This window comes from Mus caroli, chromosome 1 (genome assembly GCF_900094665.2).
Source record: "Mus caroli chromosome 1, CAROLI_EIJ_v1.1, whole genome shotgun sequence".
In the NCBI taxonomy this organism is placed as follows: Eukaryota; Metazoa; Chordata; class Mammalia; order Rodentia; family Muridae; genus Mus; species Mus caroli.
Genome location: NC_034570.1, coordinates 27,095,542 through 27,115,057, shown reverse-complemented (window position 1 = coordinate 27,115,057; position 19,516 = coordinate 27,095,542). Strand labels below are relative to the sequence as shown.

General features: G+C 35.4%; 1 protein-coding gene across 3 annotated transcripts in view; it reads right to left on the bottom strand.

Annotated features, from left to right (window-relative positions):
- The window catches only part of Khdrbs2 (KH RNA binding domain containing, signal transduction associated 2), a 465,344-nt gene that overhangs the window by 386,467 nt on the left and 59,361 nt on the right, over positions 1 to 19,516 (bottom strand). For all 3 annotated transcript variants that reach the window (XM_021163203.1, XM_029479380.1, XM_029479419.1), the window contains exon 2: positions 7,203 to 7,330. In XM_021163203.1, the coding sequence (XP_021018862.1) occupies positions 7,203 to 7,330 (128 nt within the window). The remainder of the gene's footprint in view (positions 1 to 7,202; positions 7,331 to 19,516) is intronic.

Here is a 19,516-nt window from a genome sequence, read left to right as displayed (position 1 = left end):
TTATTTTCATGGACACTTTCTACTGATTTTTATATTTTCCATTGAATAGGCTATGCCATCTTTCCTTCATTTTGCACATACAAACACACACACACACCTACACACACACCTACACACACACACACACACCTACACACACACACACAAATGTGTGTTCATATACTTGTCTTTGAGGTAACTGTTGGGAATTGGTTCTAATGCTTTGTCTTAATTTGGCTCCCAAAGCTGTGCTTCTAGATCTGGGGGTCCCTTCCCCCAGCTGCCTTTGACTGATAATAAGGAATTGCTGTATAGCCAATGTCTGGGCAGTAGGACAGAGGTGGGACTTTTAGATTAGGTAGACAAGGGGCCAAGAGATAGAGGAGAGGGGAGAATTTCCAAGACTGGAAGTCAGTATATCTGATTTGGGACAGGCTTACAAATGATAGACAAACTTTTACAAACACAGTGGTAGTCTTCCTTTTTGTCTGCATGCCTCAAGTCTGTCATCTTATGGGAAAAATACTTCTATCTACCCTGACTTCCAAGAGCTGCGAACAAATGACCAAAACCAGACGCCCAGCTTCCTGATGTTTGTTCCTAAGACAATGGGCAGCTGCTAAAAGCAGAAGTGGACAATAGTTTATGGTAATTGATTATGCAAGCTTTGTCTTGAAAACTCTGTTCCCTCATCAGACTACATTTGCACAAGCATTTCATCAGGAAAAAACCAACCAAACAAACAAAAAAACAACAACAAAAAAAGATGCAAAGAACAAAAAACAAAGTAAAGAAAACAAATTACAACAACAACAACAGCAAATCAAACACTGTACTGTAATTCTTTCTAAAGTCACAAGTTTCCTCAGACTCCTCAATATCCCTACACACTCCAATGACCCTGGATTCTTTTTGAAGAAAAGATTGCTCACCTAGATGGGTGGACATTTAATAATTGAAAACCAAAATAATCAAAAGCATTTTAGTCTGTGAAGTAATGACAAAAGTGTGTAGTGAGACAACTATTTCACTATTCCCTGCTATACCTAGATAACGATGTGATAAGATTAGATAACTATGTGATAAGATCAAGTAGATAACGACCAGGAAAGAGAAGCCATAAGAGAACACCAAGCTAGGTACAAGCCCTTTGATCTATGATGGTGTCTTGCCTGCAAGATGTTACAGCATTCATTCACAAAGGTTATGGGAGTAACTACTCAATACTTTATTTGATTTAAGGATCACTGCACGAGATGGAACCAAGGTACCCAATATTGTTTGAAGGACCAAGAACCAGATACTACAAAGCCAGAGTCTTAGGATAAAACCAAATACTACTGGTTTAAAAAAAAAGGAACAATACAATGATTCCTAACGATATGCTGCTATACTTACATAGAGGTTCCTTATTCAGGCAACACCAGAGCAGCTTCCCCATACAGCAAATAGGAACCAAAACAGAGACTCACAGAAAACATTTCACCTGAAGAGAGAAACCTTCAAACATTCAGCTCTGAATGAGATTCCTCCAACAAATCTCTACCCTCAAGGCTCAGGGAACACTATGGAAGAGGACTCAGGAAGAGTGCAAGATCCATAGTGATGGAGGACATTGAGGAAACAAGGCCTTCTAAGTAGTTATGATCAAAATTCATATGAACCCATAGAGAACTGTTTCCCAGTTTAGAATTCTTAGGGGATTTCTGAATGTGGGATTCCTGAATGAATGTGTCTCTGATTCTGGTCCCTTCTCTTGGTCTCTTTTTCTTCTATTTGATCGTCTTGGCCAACTCCAATTTGAGAGTTTTGTTTTATCTTATATTTTATTTTGTTATACCTAATTATTATCCATTAGAAGCTTTTCTATTGAATGACAGAAAGGGAGTGGATCCAAATGTGAGGGGAAGTAGGGAGGAACTGAAAGGTGTAGAGGGGTATGGGGAACCATAATCAAGATATATTATGTGAGAAAATAATCTATTTCCAATAAAAGAGGAAAATATTTTTCTCAAAAAATTCATTATCAATATAAGTTGGTGAGAATGATCAGAACTGCACAATGAAAAAGCAAAAACATTGAAAGGCATAGAAAGGCCAGGAAGTAAGAGTAAAGGTCATCCAAAATAAAAAGGAGTAGATACTGTGCCATCGCTAAATGTTGTTGGAAAGAGGATCAATTCAAGAAGATAATGAAGAATAAGCATATTGCAATGTGTTTCCTCATATAAAATTTGAATCTAGGTTGCACAGTATTGTTTTCAGCTGATATTTAAATTTAAAGGTGGCAGGCTAGGGGACTTACATGAATTAAGCTGAAAATTAAAGAGCTTATCAAATTTGCTCTGTGTTTCCTTGAAAAAAAAATGATAATCAAGAGTTAATTCTACAGAATGTTCTCCCTGCAGAGCTTACTAGTTCTCCAGTTATTTTCAGATCCCAGTACCACATAGAAATAATAAGTGCTTCCACAATGGCAACAACATAACTTGAAAAAGAGGATGTGGTCATTGGACATATGAGGTTGAAGAAATGGTGTAATACATCTTAGAGGATTCCAATGTAAGTCACTGAGAGGCTGAATTGTCCATGTGAAAAATGGTTCACTAGAAACATGCAATTATCTCCTTACAATGGAGGCCTCCACATCTAAGTCTGTAACATTTCCCAAAATTACGCAGAACCTTGGATATTTTCACATTAACATGACCAATCACAAAGGGCACAGCTCTCAATATTTGTACATATCTTGGGTTCTCAAGTCCTATCCAGATATATTTTTGTTGTGTTTCAAAAAACCAATGCAATGTCTCAGTCTTCCAAGATTAAAAGCTCACTTCATTGAGACGCACATCCAAAATTAAAGTTTTGCATTTTTATAGATCTTTTTTATTTCTCTCATATCATTTATTTGGCATTATTTCTCAGTACTTTTGCTTGAATATTATGATTTCTGATATTCTGTTTGTGTGAGGTTTTGTGTGTATGTTTTGTGTTTCTTAAGATTTTTGTTTTTTATTATGTTTTTATTTATTTGTTTCTGAGAAAAAGAGAGAGAGAGAGAGAGAGAGAAGATGAGATGGGTATGTGAAGAGATAAGAAAGATCCTAGAGGAGTTTGAGAGGATCAAAATGAAACCTTGGTGAGACTATACTATACAAAAAGGTACTTTCCATACCAATAAAAAATTAAACCAAAAAACAAACAAACAAAAACACAAGGATATAGTCACACCTGTTCCAACAAAATGCAGGAGCCATAACAATAGCTGGCTTGACAGACTGAAAATGATTCTAACTCTAATATGCACGTGAATTTCATGTTTTAAAACTAAGAAGTGTGTGTTGAATTATGAAATAAAGCACAGATGGGTTTTGGGAGGAAAAGCTTATGTTAAGAATGGGCATATTTTCCATGACAGAGATTGAATTTCTTATGAGGATTGACTACCAAGAAATAGTTTCTGGTTTACCTTGCAAATGCAAAGATATATACAATACCTATTTCTAAAACAGTAGATGGCCCCTAAAGAAATCTTGTTTATATTTGAAATAATTTCTCTGGTGTTATTGGAAACATAAAGACAATAAGAAATATTACAGTGAACCAAATAAACATCTGCCACTGTTATGCATTCTACTGGAGAATGAAACAAAAACAAAAACAAAAATGTGATTTTTGCAAGATTACTAACTACTCCTCTATTAATCTTCACTCAAATATTAAAAACTCTATATTAAAATTATTTGATACAATGGCTTATTTCCCCTAAATTAAATCAATAAACACAAAAGGCTAGGGCTAGATAAGTCATCATTAAAACTCCTCAACAGCATTCTTATAATTTCTTTAATTTAAGATCTTAAACTTCTTTCAATTCCTTGTAGTATTCAACTAAGTCAGCAAATTAGCCTGAAGTTGGAGACTAATTGAAACAAAATCTATGTGGAAAAGGTCATGTAGTAATGTCATGATAAGGTCATTTCCCTGAAGAATTTCCACACTTCTTTACTGCCCTTTGTTTGATAGGACAGGGTCATCAACACACTAATTACTGGTGCAAACAAACAGCAGGTTTCAAGAAGAGAGAGTCTTAGACAGCCTTGTATACAACAAGTCATCCTGGAGATCCCAGCCATGAAGGGTCAGTCAGTTTTAACATACAAGATTAAATTCTATATCCAGGTCACTGCTGAGTGTTTCATGGTATCACAACACATCATGCTAACTAAGCTCATGAATGTGCTCACACAGCTAAGGTTCAATAAGCAAAATGGAAAATTTCTGATATTCTATGACAAGTGTCAACAAATACTCTAAGAGAATCAATACTCTGTAATAAATGTGGTGCTCTTTCAAAAGATTAGAGAAAATGATAAAACAAGGTATGTTTTTGAAATATAATTTTATTATAACATTATAAAAACCGAACAGGTTACCATTGACAAGTGACAAAACAGGTCAGGGTTAGTGTCTGTGAAGAGACATCATGACTAAGACAACTATTATAAAGAACAATGTTTAATAGGGGTAAGCTGGACAAAGTACATGTTCGACTTTTCTGGGAATTTTTTTTTTTTTTGTCAATGAGATTAATCTGATTCTCTACACCTTAGACTTAGCCTAACAGACTCTTCAGACATGGCCAGAAAGCAGCCACATTCTTCACCAAATTACCACAAAAACAGTCTCTAGGCCACATACTAACATTCTCCTCTGAAACCTCTCAAGACAGGTCTCCACAGTTCAAATCACCCTCAGCACCAATATCTTCCATATTCCTACTAGGATGGCTCATCATGCCTCACTTAAAGAATTCCACTGCTTTCCAAATCCAAAGTCACAAAGTGCACATTCCTCCAAACAAAAACATTGTCAGGCCTTTCACAACAATACACCAGTCCCTGGTACCAACTTCTGTCTTAGGTAGGGTTTTCATTGCTGTGAAGAGACACCATGGCCAAGGCAATGCTTATAAAGGACAAAATTTAATTGGGGCTGGCTTACTGGTTCTGAAGTTCAGTCCATAATCACCATGGCAGGAAGCATGGCAGCATCCAGGTAGACATGGAGCTGGAGGAGCTGAGAGTTCTACATCTTGTTCCTAAGGCAAATTGGAGAAGACTGGCTTCCACAGAGCCAAGAGGAGATTCTGAAAGCTCATATCCACAGTGATACACTTCCTCCAACAAGGCCACACCTACTCCAACAAGGTCACACTTCCTAATACTGCCACCCACTCCCTGAGCTAAGCATATTCAGACCACCAGTTAGTTAGGTAACCTCTTTGACAGTATTTCTTCCTGATATAAAGGGCTCTAGAGTTCTCATCTATGTGATCAATAAATGGAATTGACATTGACTGAAATATTAAAATGGTTGGCAGGCTATTCAGCAATTGAAAAGATGGGAGGTTTTTCTGAAGCATAAAGTGTCAAAAGACTATTCTATATACTACTATTAGCTATTTGAAAGCCATCGGCTGTCCATAGTTTACACGAGAAGTAAAACAAACACTTAAGCATGATCAACTAAATTACAACTTTAACTGCTTGAAAAAGGAAACAAAATATGTACTAAAAATCTTCATCAGTAACAAAGATCTTTTTTTAAAAAATCACAAATTTCTTCTGATCTGTAGCATAAATGTAACAAATTCTTTGACATTCCAAATTAGCTGAAACTTAAGCAGTCTGATTCCAAAACATCTAAATAAAAAGAGTTTCCAAACTTTTGTGGTTTGAACATCTTCAAATTAATTAGGAAATTATATAGCACATAAAAGTTTGATGCTGTACAATATTCCTGTTTTAATAGTTATAATTATGAATCAGTTATGGACTCTTAACATTTGGCATTTAACAACACACATACTTGAAATGCCTTCAGGTCTCTGAAGGTCTTCGATGTTGCCAACAACATTTGGCCAGAGGCTACAGAGAAGCATTTAATTGTCATAATTTCAGAAACCCAGTCTGACAAGTGTCATACCAAGAGATAGCATCCAATAATAGCATTTCTAATTGTATATTAAAGAAATGTCTACTTAAAAATATAATTGGTTAATTCCTTCTTAAAAGTCAACCATACCACTATCATAATCAATTGCTATGCAACACATCCCTTCATACACTTTCATAAGATCGCCCAAGTCGATATTCACAAAAATCAAATATTTATGACAAAAATTTTCTACTGACTATACTTTATTACAACAGATTAGGCTTGGTTTAATAAAATAAAATCAAAATGTACCTGATCCTTAAGAATATCATCTGACAGCTCAATTTTATGGCTTGTGGATAGAATATTTTTTCCCATATTTCAGGTGATAGTAAACAAAGCATTTGACTTAATTATATTTATTACATTTTATCACAGTAAGAGGCAGTTATAAAACTATAGCATTCATTTCTGTAATCTTTATTTATTAAGATAATTACATTGTCCTTGTTTCCAATTCACTCATTATAAAGTATATTATCAGCTTGATTTATTTGATCTATTTTTAGATTTTTCATTTATTTGCAGGAGTAGAAATACCTTTTATCCACTGGAATTTATTAATATTGCCCAAGAAACCACATCAATGAATGCTGTATTATATTATAATCAATTACTTGTAGATACAAACATAGTTAGAGATGTATTACACTGGAAACAATACCATAATTAGTTTTAAAACTGTCTGTAGAAGATAAAACAGTAACCATGAAACCAGTAATATACTGTACTCTTGATGATAATAATAATTAAATAATATCAATTGCCCAGTGATTACCTAATGTTGTACCCTTTCTGTTCTCTACAAAAACAAGAATGTGTGTGTGTGTGTGTGTATGTGTGTGTGTGTGTGTGTGTGTGTGTGTGTGTGTCTAAGTGTCTGTGTCTGTGTAGAACCCAAAAGAAAACATAATGATGTGGTGTAAATAACTGGGCAAATTGGTGAGTCACTGTCATGGTGCCTACATGATAAAAACATGTAATTATGCTTTCCATATCCAAAACAAAGATGCACTAGAAATGCAGATTTCACTGGAAAATAATGCCTTTCACTGTCCTTTCCATTTTTCTGCCCTTGTTATTGCTATGCACTTGCATAGATTCAGATAGCAAAGCCTTACATGTTGAACTCCTAAGAGGCAATGAAGAAAAACACCAAGACTTTTATCATTTTTGTTCCAACACACTGAGCAGGAAGAAGTACATGCTGCATGCAGTACCTTTGGATACTGTTTCACAGGAATCAATACTCTTTCGGAGAGCTTTATGTTTTTGTTGCTGATGACATCAAGATATTTTTTTTCTTCGTCTTCCTTTTTCCCATCTGAACCTTGAAATTTCTCAATTTCTGAAAGAAAAAATAATAATCACAAAACCAAGGTGAGTGACATGAAAAATGAGCCACCCTCATTTACATGAGTGACATGATAATTGTTTGTACCACTGCACATACAGTTTGAGTAATTCTGATAAAGGTGGAAGCTGCACCTTGCAGACAGCTATCGGAATCCCACTACAAGGCAACCTCTGCCAACAGCAACTAAAAAGTGATACTGAAACAGGAAGAAAGGATGTGGTGCACTTAGCTGATGGGTGTATCTGCTGACAAAACTGAAGAAAAATACATCTTGAGACTAAAACCATCTATGCAAATAGCTTTCCTGGAAACAGTGCTAGAACAAACCATATTGTACATCTATAATTTTAACTTTATATAAAATTATTCCTAAAACATATTTAATAGTCATCATCAAGTTTTTCAAAATATAGCAAAAATAAATTGTTTTTATATTATAAATAACCTGTTAAAAGGATCATATAAAATATAAAGATTGTGATTAGTAAATGCTGAGAAAAAATGCTTATCTTGCCCTTTAAGAATGTTCTGACATGGCTGTTCTAAATATAATTACACTTTTTATTCATTCTTTCATTTTTAATACTTTCATTAAAAATGTGGATCTCTACTATGAATATCAGAGAAAGAATAAAAAATAGAAAGGGACCTGGTTTCATCGCATATGTATCTTAATGAGAAAAACAAACAGGAGATATATGCTTATGTGTGGGAAGAGAAAATACATACCGTGAGTCTACTAAATGGGAAAAAAGAAAGGAAAAGAAATGAGACTAGACAGAAGGGATGTAGTTTTTGCTTAAGACTTGCCAGAATGATATCAGTCCAGTTATACATGTAGTGGTTACTACTTAGCATGGTGACATCAGCTTTCCTTTCTCCTACTCCAGTATTAAATATATTCAATATATTATGGGGTCATTTTAAATTGACTATTTTACAAACCCCAAGATGCTCTTCAGATCTTTCCCTGCCTTGTAACCATTCATAAGCAGAGCATTGGCAACTACAGGTCAATTCTGTACTTATGTCTCTGTACTGACAATGGACTTCAGATCACTGCCCTTGAGACTTGCACCTACTCCCCACCCCCTACACTTTGCTTCCTACTCTGTTGAGGAAACTGTAACATGAGACATGCAGAAGCTCACTCTAGTCCCAATTTGTTACATGAATAACTTCATTGTTGATCTGTTATAAAAAGAAACATAATCTGTCTGACATTCTTTGCCTCCCCAAAAACTCGAAGTTAGACTTTTTTAGTCACTTATGATTTGATCATTCTATGAATAATTCTAATGATGTTCCTATCAAGAAGAAGAGCTAAAAGAAATCCCATTTTCACTGTTCTTCCTGCTCATTTCTATAGTTTCCCTTTGAAATGCTTGCCATTTCTTTTGGCCTCTTGACAGATTCACACAGTCATCTTTTCTTCCCTGACATATCTGTGAGAGCAATACCTCAACAATTACGTGTCAAGTGCCGTGCCACAAAATGGTAGAACCAAACTTTGCCTAATTCAAACTTACGTAGCCCATTTCCTATTTTATTTTTGTTTTCAGGTTCTGAATATTCATATACATAAAATAATTATTTGAATTTTGGCTCTACAGTTAGCTAATTATGGTACTATGGATTGGTTCCAGGGCCTTATACACAATGCTAGGCAAATGTACTATCACTAAGGTATATCTCCAGCCCCCTTTTTCTCTGTTCATTTTTAAAGTATGACCCTTAAGATTCCCACAGTGAACTGAACTCACTATGTATCACATAGTGTCCCTAAATATAAGACAGTCTAACCTCAGCCTCTCAGGGAGCTTAGGAGATAGGCTTGTGTCACCAGGATTAACTTAAAATGATCCTTTTGTTTATTGCACAATTAAAGCATGTGCTTTGTAACATTTAGAGTACACATTTTCATAAAGTTCCAAAGGCTCACTGATTAGAAAATATTGTATATATAATCAAATCATTTCAGATTTCCACATAGCATCATTTTAAATCTGATTAGTACATCACAATAAATGTTATCTAATATATTAGAGGTAAGTTTTAAAACTTGAAGTATGTTCTCTTTCAACTTATTTATTAGTGAATACAGTCACTCAAGAGTTTCTAACACAGGCACTACAGACCTTATGTTACATGAAAATGCAAAGCAGCCTTCCTTCATTGTGTCTCCAACCACTTCATGACTTAATGACTTAAGGCCATAGGAGAAAGCAACTCACAGGGAATGTCACTTCTGATTTTCTAATTACTTCATGTCACCTGCAACCATACCATTTCTTTAAAAGTAATTTCCTCAAGCTCCATTATACTTTATAAACATTTTTAGTTCTTTTACTATTTTAATAAGAAAATGTTTAGTATCTGAAATTACATATGCAGAGCAATTGGCTTTCCTTGAAAGTCTGTTACAAAACTTCTGAAATTTCATTTCCTTTTCTCTAAACGTTGTTAAGCAGCATATTATAGAAACTGAGTGTGCCAGATGCTTTCATTTTATGCCAATATTAATTTTTTTCAAATGATTTTGCTCTGTTAGTTGTGTATTTTAGATCTCAAGTATGGGTTTCTTTGTAGTTAAAGTTTACAGGATTTAATAATGTTTTATGACAATTGCATGTTTTCTTTGTTGTTGGAGTCAACAGTAGGATGTAAATACATGAGACAACACCACCCAAACACACAAAACCACAAACATTCATAAAATGTGTCTTGGGATAAAGAGGTATGTGACTATTTATGTATATGGCATATGTACTCAGCAATAGAATGATGTTTGTACACGGTGTACATAATTAAAACAACTAAATATCTGCTACTTGAGTTTAGAAATTATATTGGTCCCATTCGAACAAAGTATGAATGTTTCGATGATCATACACTCCTCATATAGGAATGGTTTTTTAATTCCTTACACAAGAAAACAGAATAAAAGTGGTGGCACTGAGAAACTAAACGTTGACGATAGGCTCACAAGATAGGACAGAAATAGTGATTATTTAAATCTAGAAGCTTTAGTAAAATGTAATGAGAAACTGTGAGAAAACTCTGAAAGAAAGAAGGACTCTGCTAGTCGTAATATAGTAATAGTAATGAAGACTTGTACAACACAGGCATCTCAAAACTGAGCAAAGAGAACAATGCTGGAAGCAGCACAGTATCCAATCTCACGTCATATGACAGAGGCATGGGAATGAAACAACACAGACACAAAAACAGGCAGGCAGATGAGAAAAGTACATAACCACAAGAACACAGTTACAACCCTGATTTTTAATAAAGTAACCAGAAATACTTCCACAAAGAAAGAGTCTCTCTAAACAGTAGTTCTGGAATGACTGGCTAAAACAAGTAATAGAGAGTTGAAAATGATCCTTATCTTAAGCCTATGAACAAGTTAAATCGAAACGGGGAAGGATCACATTGAAAACCCTGTAACTCTGAAAATGTTAGAGAAAAAAAAAAAGTTGCTTGTCTTCCAGTTATTAGCTTAGGTTAGGATGTTCTCAAATAGATGGCGGTAATTCAGAAAATAGTACCAAGATTTTATTCATTACATTTCATGAAATTAAAAACAGTGCTGGAAAAGAAACATACATGGTAAACAAACATGAGCGACTGAATTTGGATCTCTGTGTGTTTTCATTTAACTGTCAGTGCAGCACTGGGGAATGGGAGAAAAAACAGGCAGGTATTTGGGGGCTTCCTGGCCTGCCAATCTAGCTACAGTGGTGACTTAAATATTTACTGAGAGATGCTGCCTAAAAAATAATCTGGGGAAGCAGTTGAAGAGGATATCTAAAAAATCTCTAGCCTCTGCATGCCCCTTTATAGGCAATGCAACCCATGTATATTCATAATATATCATATATTAAATACCATACATAGAGAAAGAATGCATTAAATGTTCTGGGGTTGGAGTGATCGCTGCCATGAACATGGACACATATGCTCATATGCACGTACCACTGTACACTACATGTAATATTACAACATGGAAAAAGACTTCAAAAACCATGTCTTCTGTTGTTCTTTTTTTAGTCACTGTCTTTATAATGTTGGAGGAAAGAGTTGTGTGTGAGTGTGTGTGTGTGTGTGAGTGTGTGTGTGAATATGTGCTTGTATTATCCTATATAATAATTTATAATTAGCTTATAAACTAATAAGCTTTACTTATGATTAAGTAAAAGGTGGGTTCAAATCATCTATCTCATAATTAGCAATAAAATGTTACTTTTCATTCCTTTTACAATTATGGTATTATTTTGCATCGAAAATATTATCCCAACAATCTTAACGTTGCAAAATTTCTTTAGTTTCTACTTGTGGTTTATGGAATTAAATCTGATATAGAGAGAATAGCTTTCATCATCCTTAGATACTTGATCTGAAGAAAGGTCATTAGACTCAGGTTTCCTGCACTGGAGAAAGCAAAGCTATCAAACATAGCTTTGGGTTATCATCTTGTGTTCTCTGACCAAAATATGTACAGACTTGGCTCTATAGTATCCTATACCCATCCCCCTCTATTTTGAAATATCTCAAGAAATATTTCATTTATATTCTTTATAGCCTCTCTCCCAAGCCCACAGACTACAAAGGCTGAAGAAAAGCAATGGCCTAAAGCTGGCTTCAAACACAAAAATAAAATGGATAGTTACTTGTATAAATATCTCAATTCTAATATGATTATTTTATGTCTGAACAATGCTAGCAAAAATACCCTGACACAGTAACAGCTCTTTCAGATTCACGGTCATCGGGCAACTGGACACCTGTCTGATTCACAAAGCACTTAAAGGTTGTCATAATGGTTGTGAAGATGAGATAAAGTTGATCATTCATGGAAACCATGAAAATGTCATATTCGTTAATAGTGATACAGGACAACTTAGCAATAATACTTTAAATTGAGCAGGTGATACTATTTGGAGGATTGGATGAGAAAGAAGAGCTGCTGCAAGTGATTTGAAGCATGAAAGGGTTGGGGACTATCAGGAGAGGGAGGGCCTCAGTGAGTAAGGAAAAGAGGCGACAAAGCAAAGCAGAGAGGAGCAAATAAGAGCATAGTGTAGCAATACAAATGCATGTTGTCCTAGTGAAACCCATCACATTGGGTGCTAATGAGGAAGTAAGTAAAACAACACAAGGGCCAGGAAGATGGCCAAGCAGATAAATGTTCTTGCCACAGAGCCTGAGAACCTGAGTTCAATAGTGAGAACAGAGAACTGACTGCTGCAAGCTCTCCTCTGGCCTCCACACCTGTCCTGCCTGTATGACTGTGCAACTGATATAGATGTAAGATATACAGGGGAGGCACATACTATGTTCTATGCTTCAATATGCCCTGCCTCACACTAACCTCATTACACATATGCTAATAATATGCAAATTACCTTAAATATAAATGGCAGAGTAGGAAATGGATTGAGAAAAATTAGGCCACAGTGATGGTATAAAGAAGAATACGATACATTCTTGATTTGTCAAATACATCTTTAAACATTTATAAATATTTCAATAGGCTTGTAACATTATACACACAAATACAGTCATTCTTCACCAAATGGACAACATGCTTTGCTGATTTTTACACACCAGCAACGAGTTTCTAAGTTTAATGCTAAACATTTTAATTTGGAAAAAAATAGAGTCTTGTATTGACACGGGTTTCTTGCACAGCTTGGGCACCTCACTTTGCATGTATTCGAGTTGTATTTTCTTTAGGGTTCAAACCCACATTGCCCTGCCATTGGCTCTCTTGCTCTGTCAGCCTTTTCACTGTGGGCATTAGTTCCTGAAGACCTACATGCGTCTTTTCTCTTCATCACCATAGTGATTTTACTACAGACATATGAGTATTAGCCATGTCTTTCTTTTACTTACATGGGTGTTTGTCATGTTTATACTTTGACTACACAAAGTTCTTAGAGTGCCAGTTCTGCAGAATATACTGGACTCTTACTAACTAGAGGCTAACTATCCAACCCAATCTTATTCTTGCCATATTATACTTTTGGCTCGTGGCCTCCTGAGACAGAAAGGCTCAATTAGGTCATCACCTCAATTAAGCTCAGACTAAGTGAACAATGAACACAGGTAGAAAATAATATATGCTCTATGACAACTAAAGTGCCTTGCTAAAAAAACTACTTTAAACGCATGTTAATAATAAAAATAAGTCATTCCAATGACAAGCAAACACTCTGGTTTTCTTACTTTGCCTAAAATTAAAATACTACTTTTCTAAGCCTTAACTGCGATAATTATATAAAATAACATTTTTTCACCATTTAGACTTAGGTTTACAGAAAGCTACAACCAGATGTGCATTAATTTGTATTAATTTATCTTCAAGATGTTCAGAAGCCTAATTACATTAGACATTCCTTGAGTTTAAAAATATATTTCTCTGAACTTCCTAAACTATGTCATAATACATCAGAAAAATAATCAACTTTTACAATTTCTTCTTGTCAACACTATTACTTAAATATGAGTGAATATAATCTGCTTCATATTCATCACACTCTATTAATGAATGGCACCTGGAATATTTACAACAACAACAACAAAAACATGCTCAGATCAATTGTTGAATAATAACTGTAGTAAGTATTACTCTTACTCTTTAGTATCTGACACTAATTCTTTATTGGCTGAAGAACTTAGAGACATATTATTAAAGTTGTTTTTATATCCTTAGTATTTTCAGCATAGAAACGTGTGTGTGTGTGTGCACGTGTGTGTGTGTGTGTTTGTGGTGTGTGTATCTTTTATGGCACACCAAGGAAGATCCTCCCCATTCATTTTCCCTGAGCTATTTATGTGGCTTCAGCTCTTATAGAGCAGCGTTTGGTTCATCTGGGGTGGACCGCTGTAATATACACTTCTCTCTCATATCACTCAGTTTAAAAGTGGAGAAAACGAGACGTAAACTCAGTTTTCTTGGTTGTGGATATCCACATGTTCATTACTATTTACTGCAATTGTTTGGCCATATCAGAAAGATGCCACGGTTATAGATAACAGAGAATCTTGCACAGTTCCTGAGAATGAAATTTAAATCACCAACCATGGTAAGGAGAAAGAAGATGCCTCCATAAAATAAAGTCTCATGACTATATGATAGAATAATCTCTAAGGAAGTAAAACTATTGTCTGAAAGAAACTTCTGTACTACAGTGCTCACTGTAACAATACCAACGCTAACTAAATAAAACAAATAAATTTGCAGTAATAGAGGAAATCAGTATGTATACACAATGAGATGCTATTGAGTCATAAAAAAAAAAATGAAATCCTGTCATTTGTGATGCCATGGATGGAACTTGATGTCATGGTAAGTGAATTAGACCAGAAACAGAAAGATAACTACTGCATAATCTCCACTCATGTAGGGAACATAAAACTGTCATTCTCATAGAAAGTGAAAAGTACAATGGTGGGTTCCATGGGCAGGAGAGAAAAGGGGTGACTGGGTCAGAAAAAGCTCAGCAAAGGGTCACTCATTTCACTTGGAAATAAGTTCTGCTCTGCTCCTGCACAGCTGGAAAGCCACAGAGGTAGTGATGTTAGAATTATCCAGCACCCTAGGAAAAGGAAATGAGACTTCTCAATATAAGTGATGAAAATTTAAATATACAGACATGTTCTCCCAATTTAACTCCTGGACGAAGTAAGTATTCATGAAGACATTCCACCTAGTTAACATGTACAATTTTAATACACATCTAAAATCAAAAGTCAGGAGGGCTCAGCCAGGAGAAAAATCTAAGAAGCCTAAACCCTTCCCAGAGAATTATAGAATACTAAAGGATGCTGAGACAAGAGAAATAGTCTTCTCCTGAGAAGAGAAAACCAAATGGTTATCCAAATCAAATGATTAGCCCTGCATATAAGTAACATTATACAGACTGAACAGGTTGTATTTATGTATTTTGTAACACATATGTATATGTATATACATATATGCACACAATAGCGAATAATGAAAAAAGAGGTCATGGCCTGGAAAGAGAGCTAATATTATATGGAATGATTCTGGAGGGAAAAAAGGGAAGAGGGAGATGATGGATTAATTTATAAATTAAATGTTTAATGTATAAATTATATTATAATCTCAAAATGTTAATTAATTGAAAATTAAAATTTACAAAAATTACTCTTAAACAGTCAATTAAAATCAAATGTAAAGATAACTTTTCCTTGACTATTAGAGTATTGGTATATGTTTTGAAGTCAGGAACAGTATATCGTCAAAGTGTGTACATCTTTGTCATAACAGCTTAGCTAGTTTAGGCCTCTTGGATTCCATGTGAATGTAGACATTAATTCTTCAATTCGTGTAAAATGAAAGAGTATTTCCAGAAGTATTTCATTGAGTCTACAGTCCTGCCATCTGTACAGTACTTTATCAAGCTGTAAATACAGGCTATACTCCCAGTTTTACTGTTTTTCTCTACGGCATTCCAATTGTTCTATAACTATAAGCTTACAGGCTTCCTGGGCCCTCTTCTCTTCTTGACTCACTGTGCTACTCCCCTGTCTTCTCTAAGAAGGAAAGCAACATCTGATACAGCTCCCAAATTTATTTGTAAATTTCCTTTTTATATACTATGCTACTAATGCAAAGAAATGAAACCAACATTGTATGATTGTACATCTGACCACATTGCTGAATCTATTCTTCAGTTCTAATATTTGGGGGTTGAGTCTTTAGGACTTTCTGTAGTCATTCACAGTTGGACTCTTGATTTCTCTCAATAATAAATCTTTCTTATGTTGCCTCACAAAGTTTTAGAAGTAAAAAATTATATTATATAATTCTTCTAAATCAAGTAAATTTGTAATGACACAAATTCAAACAGGGAATAATGCTTAATTGAAATTTTCATAGTCATTAAGAAAAATCTCTCCCTTAGAAAAAGAATACATTTATTATAAAACACAACTTAATACTTTCCCTATTCTGAAAGAATGGAAAGCAATACTGGAAATAGTAACAGCACCTGTCAAATCTTTTCTAAGTTAATGAATGAGTCAAAAGCCCTTGGGAACAGAGCACTCCATAAATCTCCAGTGATTGAATACAAAATGAGTGGCATGTATAATAATACATCCACTGAGGCTAGTTCAACTACGACCTCTCAACAGAGTTCAATCCTCACGGGGAAATGTCACTGAGGAGCAAAACGCTGGTAGAGAATTTGGATAAAGCTGGACTGAGATAACTCAAATCAACCACACCTGACTACAATGGAGAACAGAGGAATACTATAACACATTAGAAATTACTTTAAAAATTACTTCCTATTAGCCTTAGTCTCCTGCTCTCAAGTTATCTTCCTGCCTCCACCTCCAATCATCTTGGACCACAAACAGGACATGAAACACTGAACAGAAGTGGTCCTAAGTCCTGCTGACAGGAAGGAATCCATGCCTTTGACTAGAAGTCTAGAAAACTATCCAAGCCTAGTGGGGCCAAAGACCTTAAGGGAGAAACTACTACTACTATGCTTTATAGACCTAGGTATCCCTAACTGTCTGGAATGTCTAAAATGTATTCTTATCCTTATGAATAAGTGTAGCCTTCATCCCTCATCAAATAATTTTCTCTTTGCAGAACAGACAATTTTAAAAAACCACAACTGGCATTGATGCAGAGATCAACAGATCACAGGGTGCCCAGCTCCAGTGAATATATCTCCAACACAACTCCTCCACCCAAGGTTTATGGAATCTTGTGGAATAAGGCTCAGACAAATTACAAGACAAAAGACCAGTACATCTGCTAAGACTGTGTTCCCTAGAAATGGTAAGATAGCTTTACCCATTAAACCTCAACAATATGGCTGCCTAAAGAAAACCCAAATGACAATGCCAATAGTCATGCTAACATACAAGAGGGAATTTCATGGGATTCTGCCTTTAGACAAAGAACTACAGCTAACTAATGATTGCTGAAAGAGGGAGAATTGTCTCAAGGATAAGCCCATTATGTAGTTATCCAATACAAAATGATTTGCCTGTAAATTATATAACCACAAGTAACAGGAAGTATAGGTAGCAGGTTGAATTTAAATGATGTAATATTAATAAAAGTAAGAGACTATGAACTTTAAATAAAGAGAAGAGGGACATGGAGAGATTAGAGAGAGTTGCTAGAGGAAAAAAATGAAATAAGTGATATAATTATTTTTTAATTAAAATGTATAAAAAGTGATAAAAAGAAAATATATTTTATAATGTAAATTTAAAAAACTGAAGATGTTGATTAGTGGGGTGTTGTAAAATACTATGATATAAGGCAAATAAAAATTTGTTACAGATTTTGAATCTGGTCTTCTCTTGACTCTAGGTAGACAATTTTCATCAATAAACTCCAAGTACATCACTTCTATGAGATAGTCCCAATTCTCAAGTTAAACATAGAAAATGATTTTACCAAACAGGCTTTGTAGTCAATGTCTAGCCATGGCACTTCTGCCATAGAGTTACATAGTTATATGACATATTAACCAACCATCAAGTGAATTCAATTATCCTATCATGATGTGCAGATCATTCATCTTGACATTGGTATCAGCACTAATAGCTGGTATTGGTGTCAATCAACTTTCAATAGCTATTCTTCCAAGTTGGTAGCAATCTGATAGAACTTAGATTTCTAGAATTCCTCTGAATGATATAATAAAAAGTATAATGAGATCTAAACTTAACTCATCTAAATGTTAGGAAGCTATGTCATCATGCATATGAATATTTAGTCCACATCACCAATGTCCCTGAAGAGAGTCACCCCTTCAAGGAGATTGGCCTGGGGTGTGCACATCTCTGATGTGGCCCTTGTGTGGGAAGGTTTATGCCCAGCCACTCTGACAAGCTTCGACACGTCCTTTCCTTGGAATTTTTTAGGATGTGCTTGCAGACACTATGTGATCATAATCCTGGAGCCCAATGACCTTAACTTGGGGGTTTCATGGGACCAGAATAATCTACAAAATGGGGAGATACAGTGCTGCACAAAGGCACAACTTAGACTTATAAGATTTCACATTACAGAGAACAATGTGGTGGTTTGAATATGAATGGACTTCATAGACTCATGTGTTTGAATATTTGGTCCACAGGGAGTGGCACTATGTGGAGAAGTGCCCTGGTTGGAGTAGGTGTGGCTTTGTTGGAGGAGTTATGTCATGAGGTGGAGGGCATTGAGTCTCAGAAGCTCAAACCAGTTCATTTTTGCTGCCTTCCAATAAATCAAGATGCAGAAGTCTCAGCTCCTTCTCCAGCACCATGTCTCTCTGCATGCTATCATGGTTCCCACCATGATGATAATGAACTAAACCTATGAAGCTGTAAGCCAGTCCCAATTAAATGTTTTCCGATATAAGAGTTTCCATCCTCATGGTGTCTTTTCACACCATGAATATCAACAGAAGTTGGTACTAGAGACTGGGGTATTGTTGTGGTAAATCTGATCATGCTACTGTCTGGAGGAATGTAGACTTTGTGATTTTAAATTAGAAAATCATTTGAATGCATTAAATGGGGCTTAATAGGTCACACAAGCAGGAACAATAAAGAGAGTAGTACTGGAGTGATTTAAACTGTAGGGGCTGGCACAATACATTGCCGAGGAGAAGAATATTAATATATAGTCTAGGGATTGTTATTGTAATATTTTGTTGAAGAATGAAGCTGTTTATTGCCCTTGTCTAAAAACATCTGCGTGAGGTTAAGTTGAAGAATTATGTATTAGAATCTTTAGAGGAGAACACTTCAAAACAAGCTAGCGTTGACTATGTTGTGTGGCTATTGGTGTTCACCCTTATACAATTCTATAATGAAAATGTATAGTTTAAGAAGGGGCACTAGCAAGTAGAATAGAGCTAAGACCTATGTGCAAGGAGACAAACAGATCAAAGGAAAGTTTGAGAAAAATAGAACAAAGGGAACTGTGACCTCAGTGTAAGATCCTACTCAGAGAAGCTTCCAACTTGTAAAAAGGAATTAAAACTTTAGAGCCAATGTGGTGGTTCTCATCTTTAATCCCAGTACTGCAGAGGCAGAGGCAGAGGTAGAGGCAGAGGCAGAGGCAGAGGCAGAGGCAGAGGCAGAGGCAGAGGCAGAGGCAGAGGCAGAGGCAGAGGCAGAGGCAGA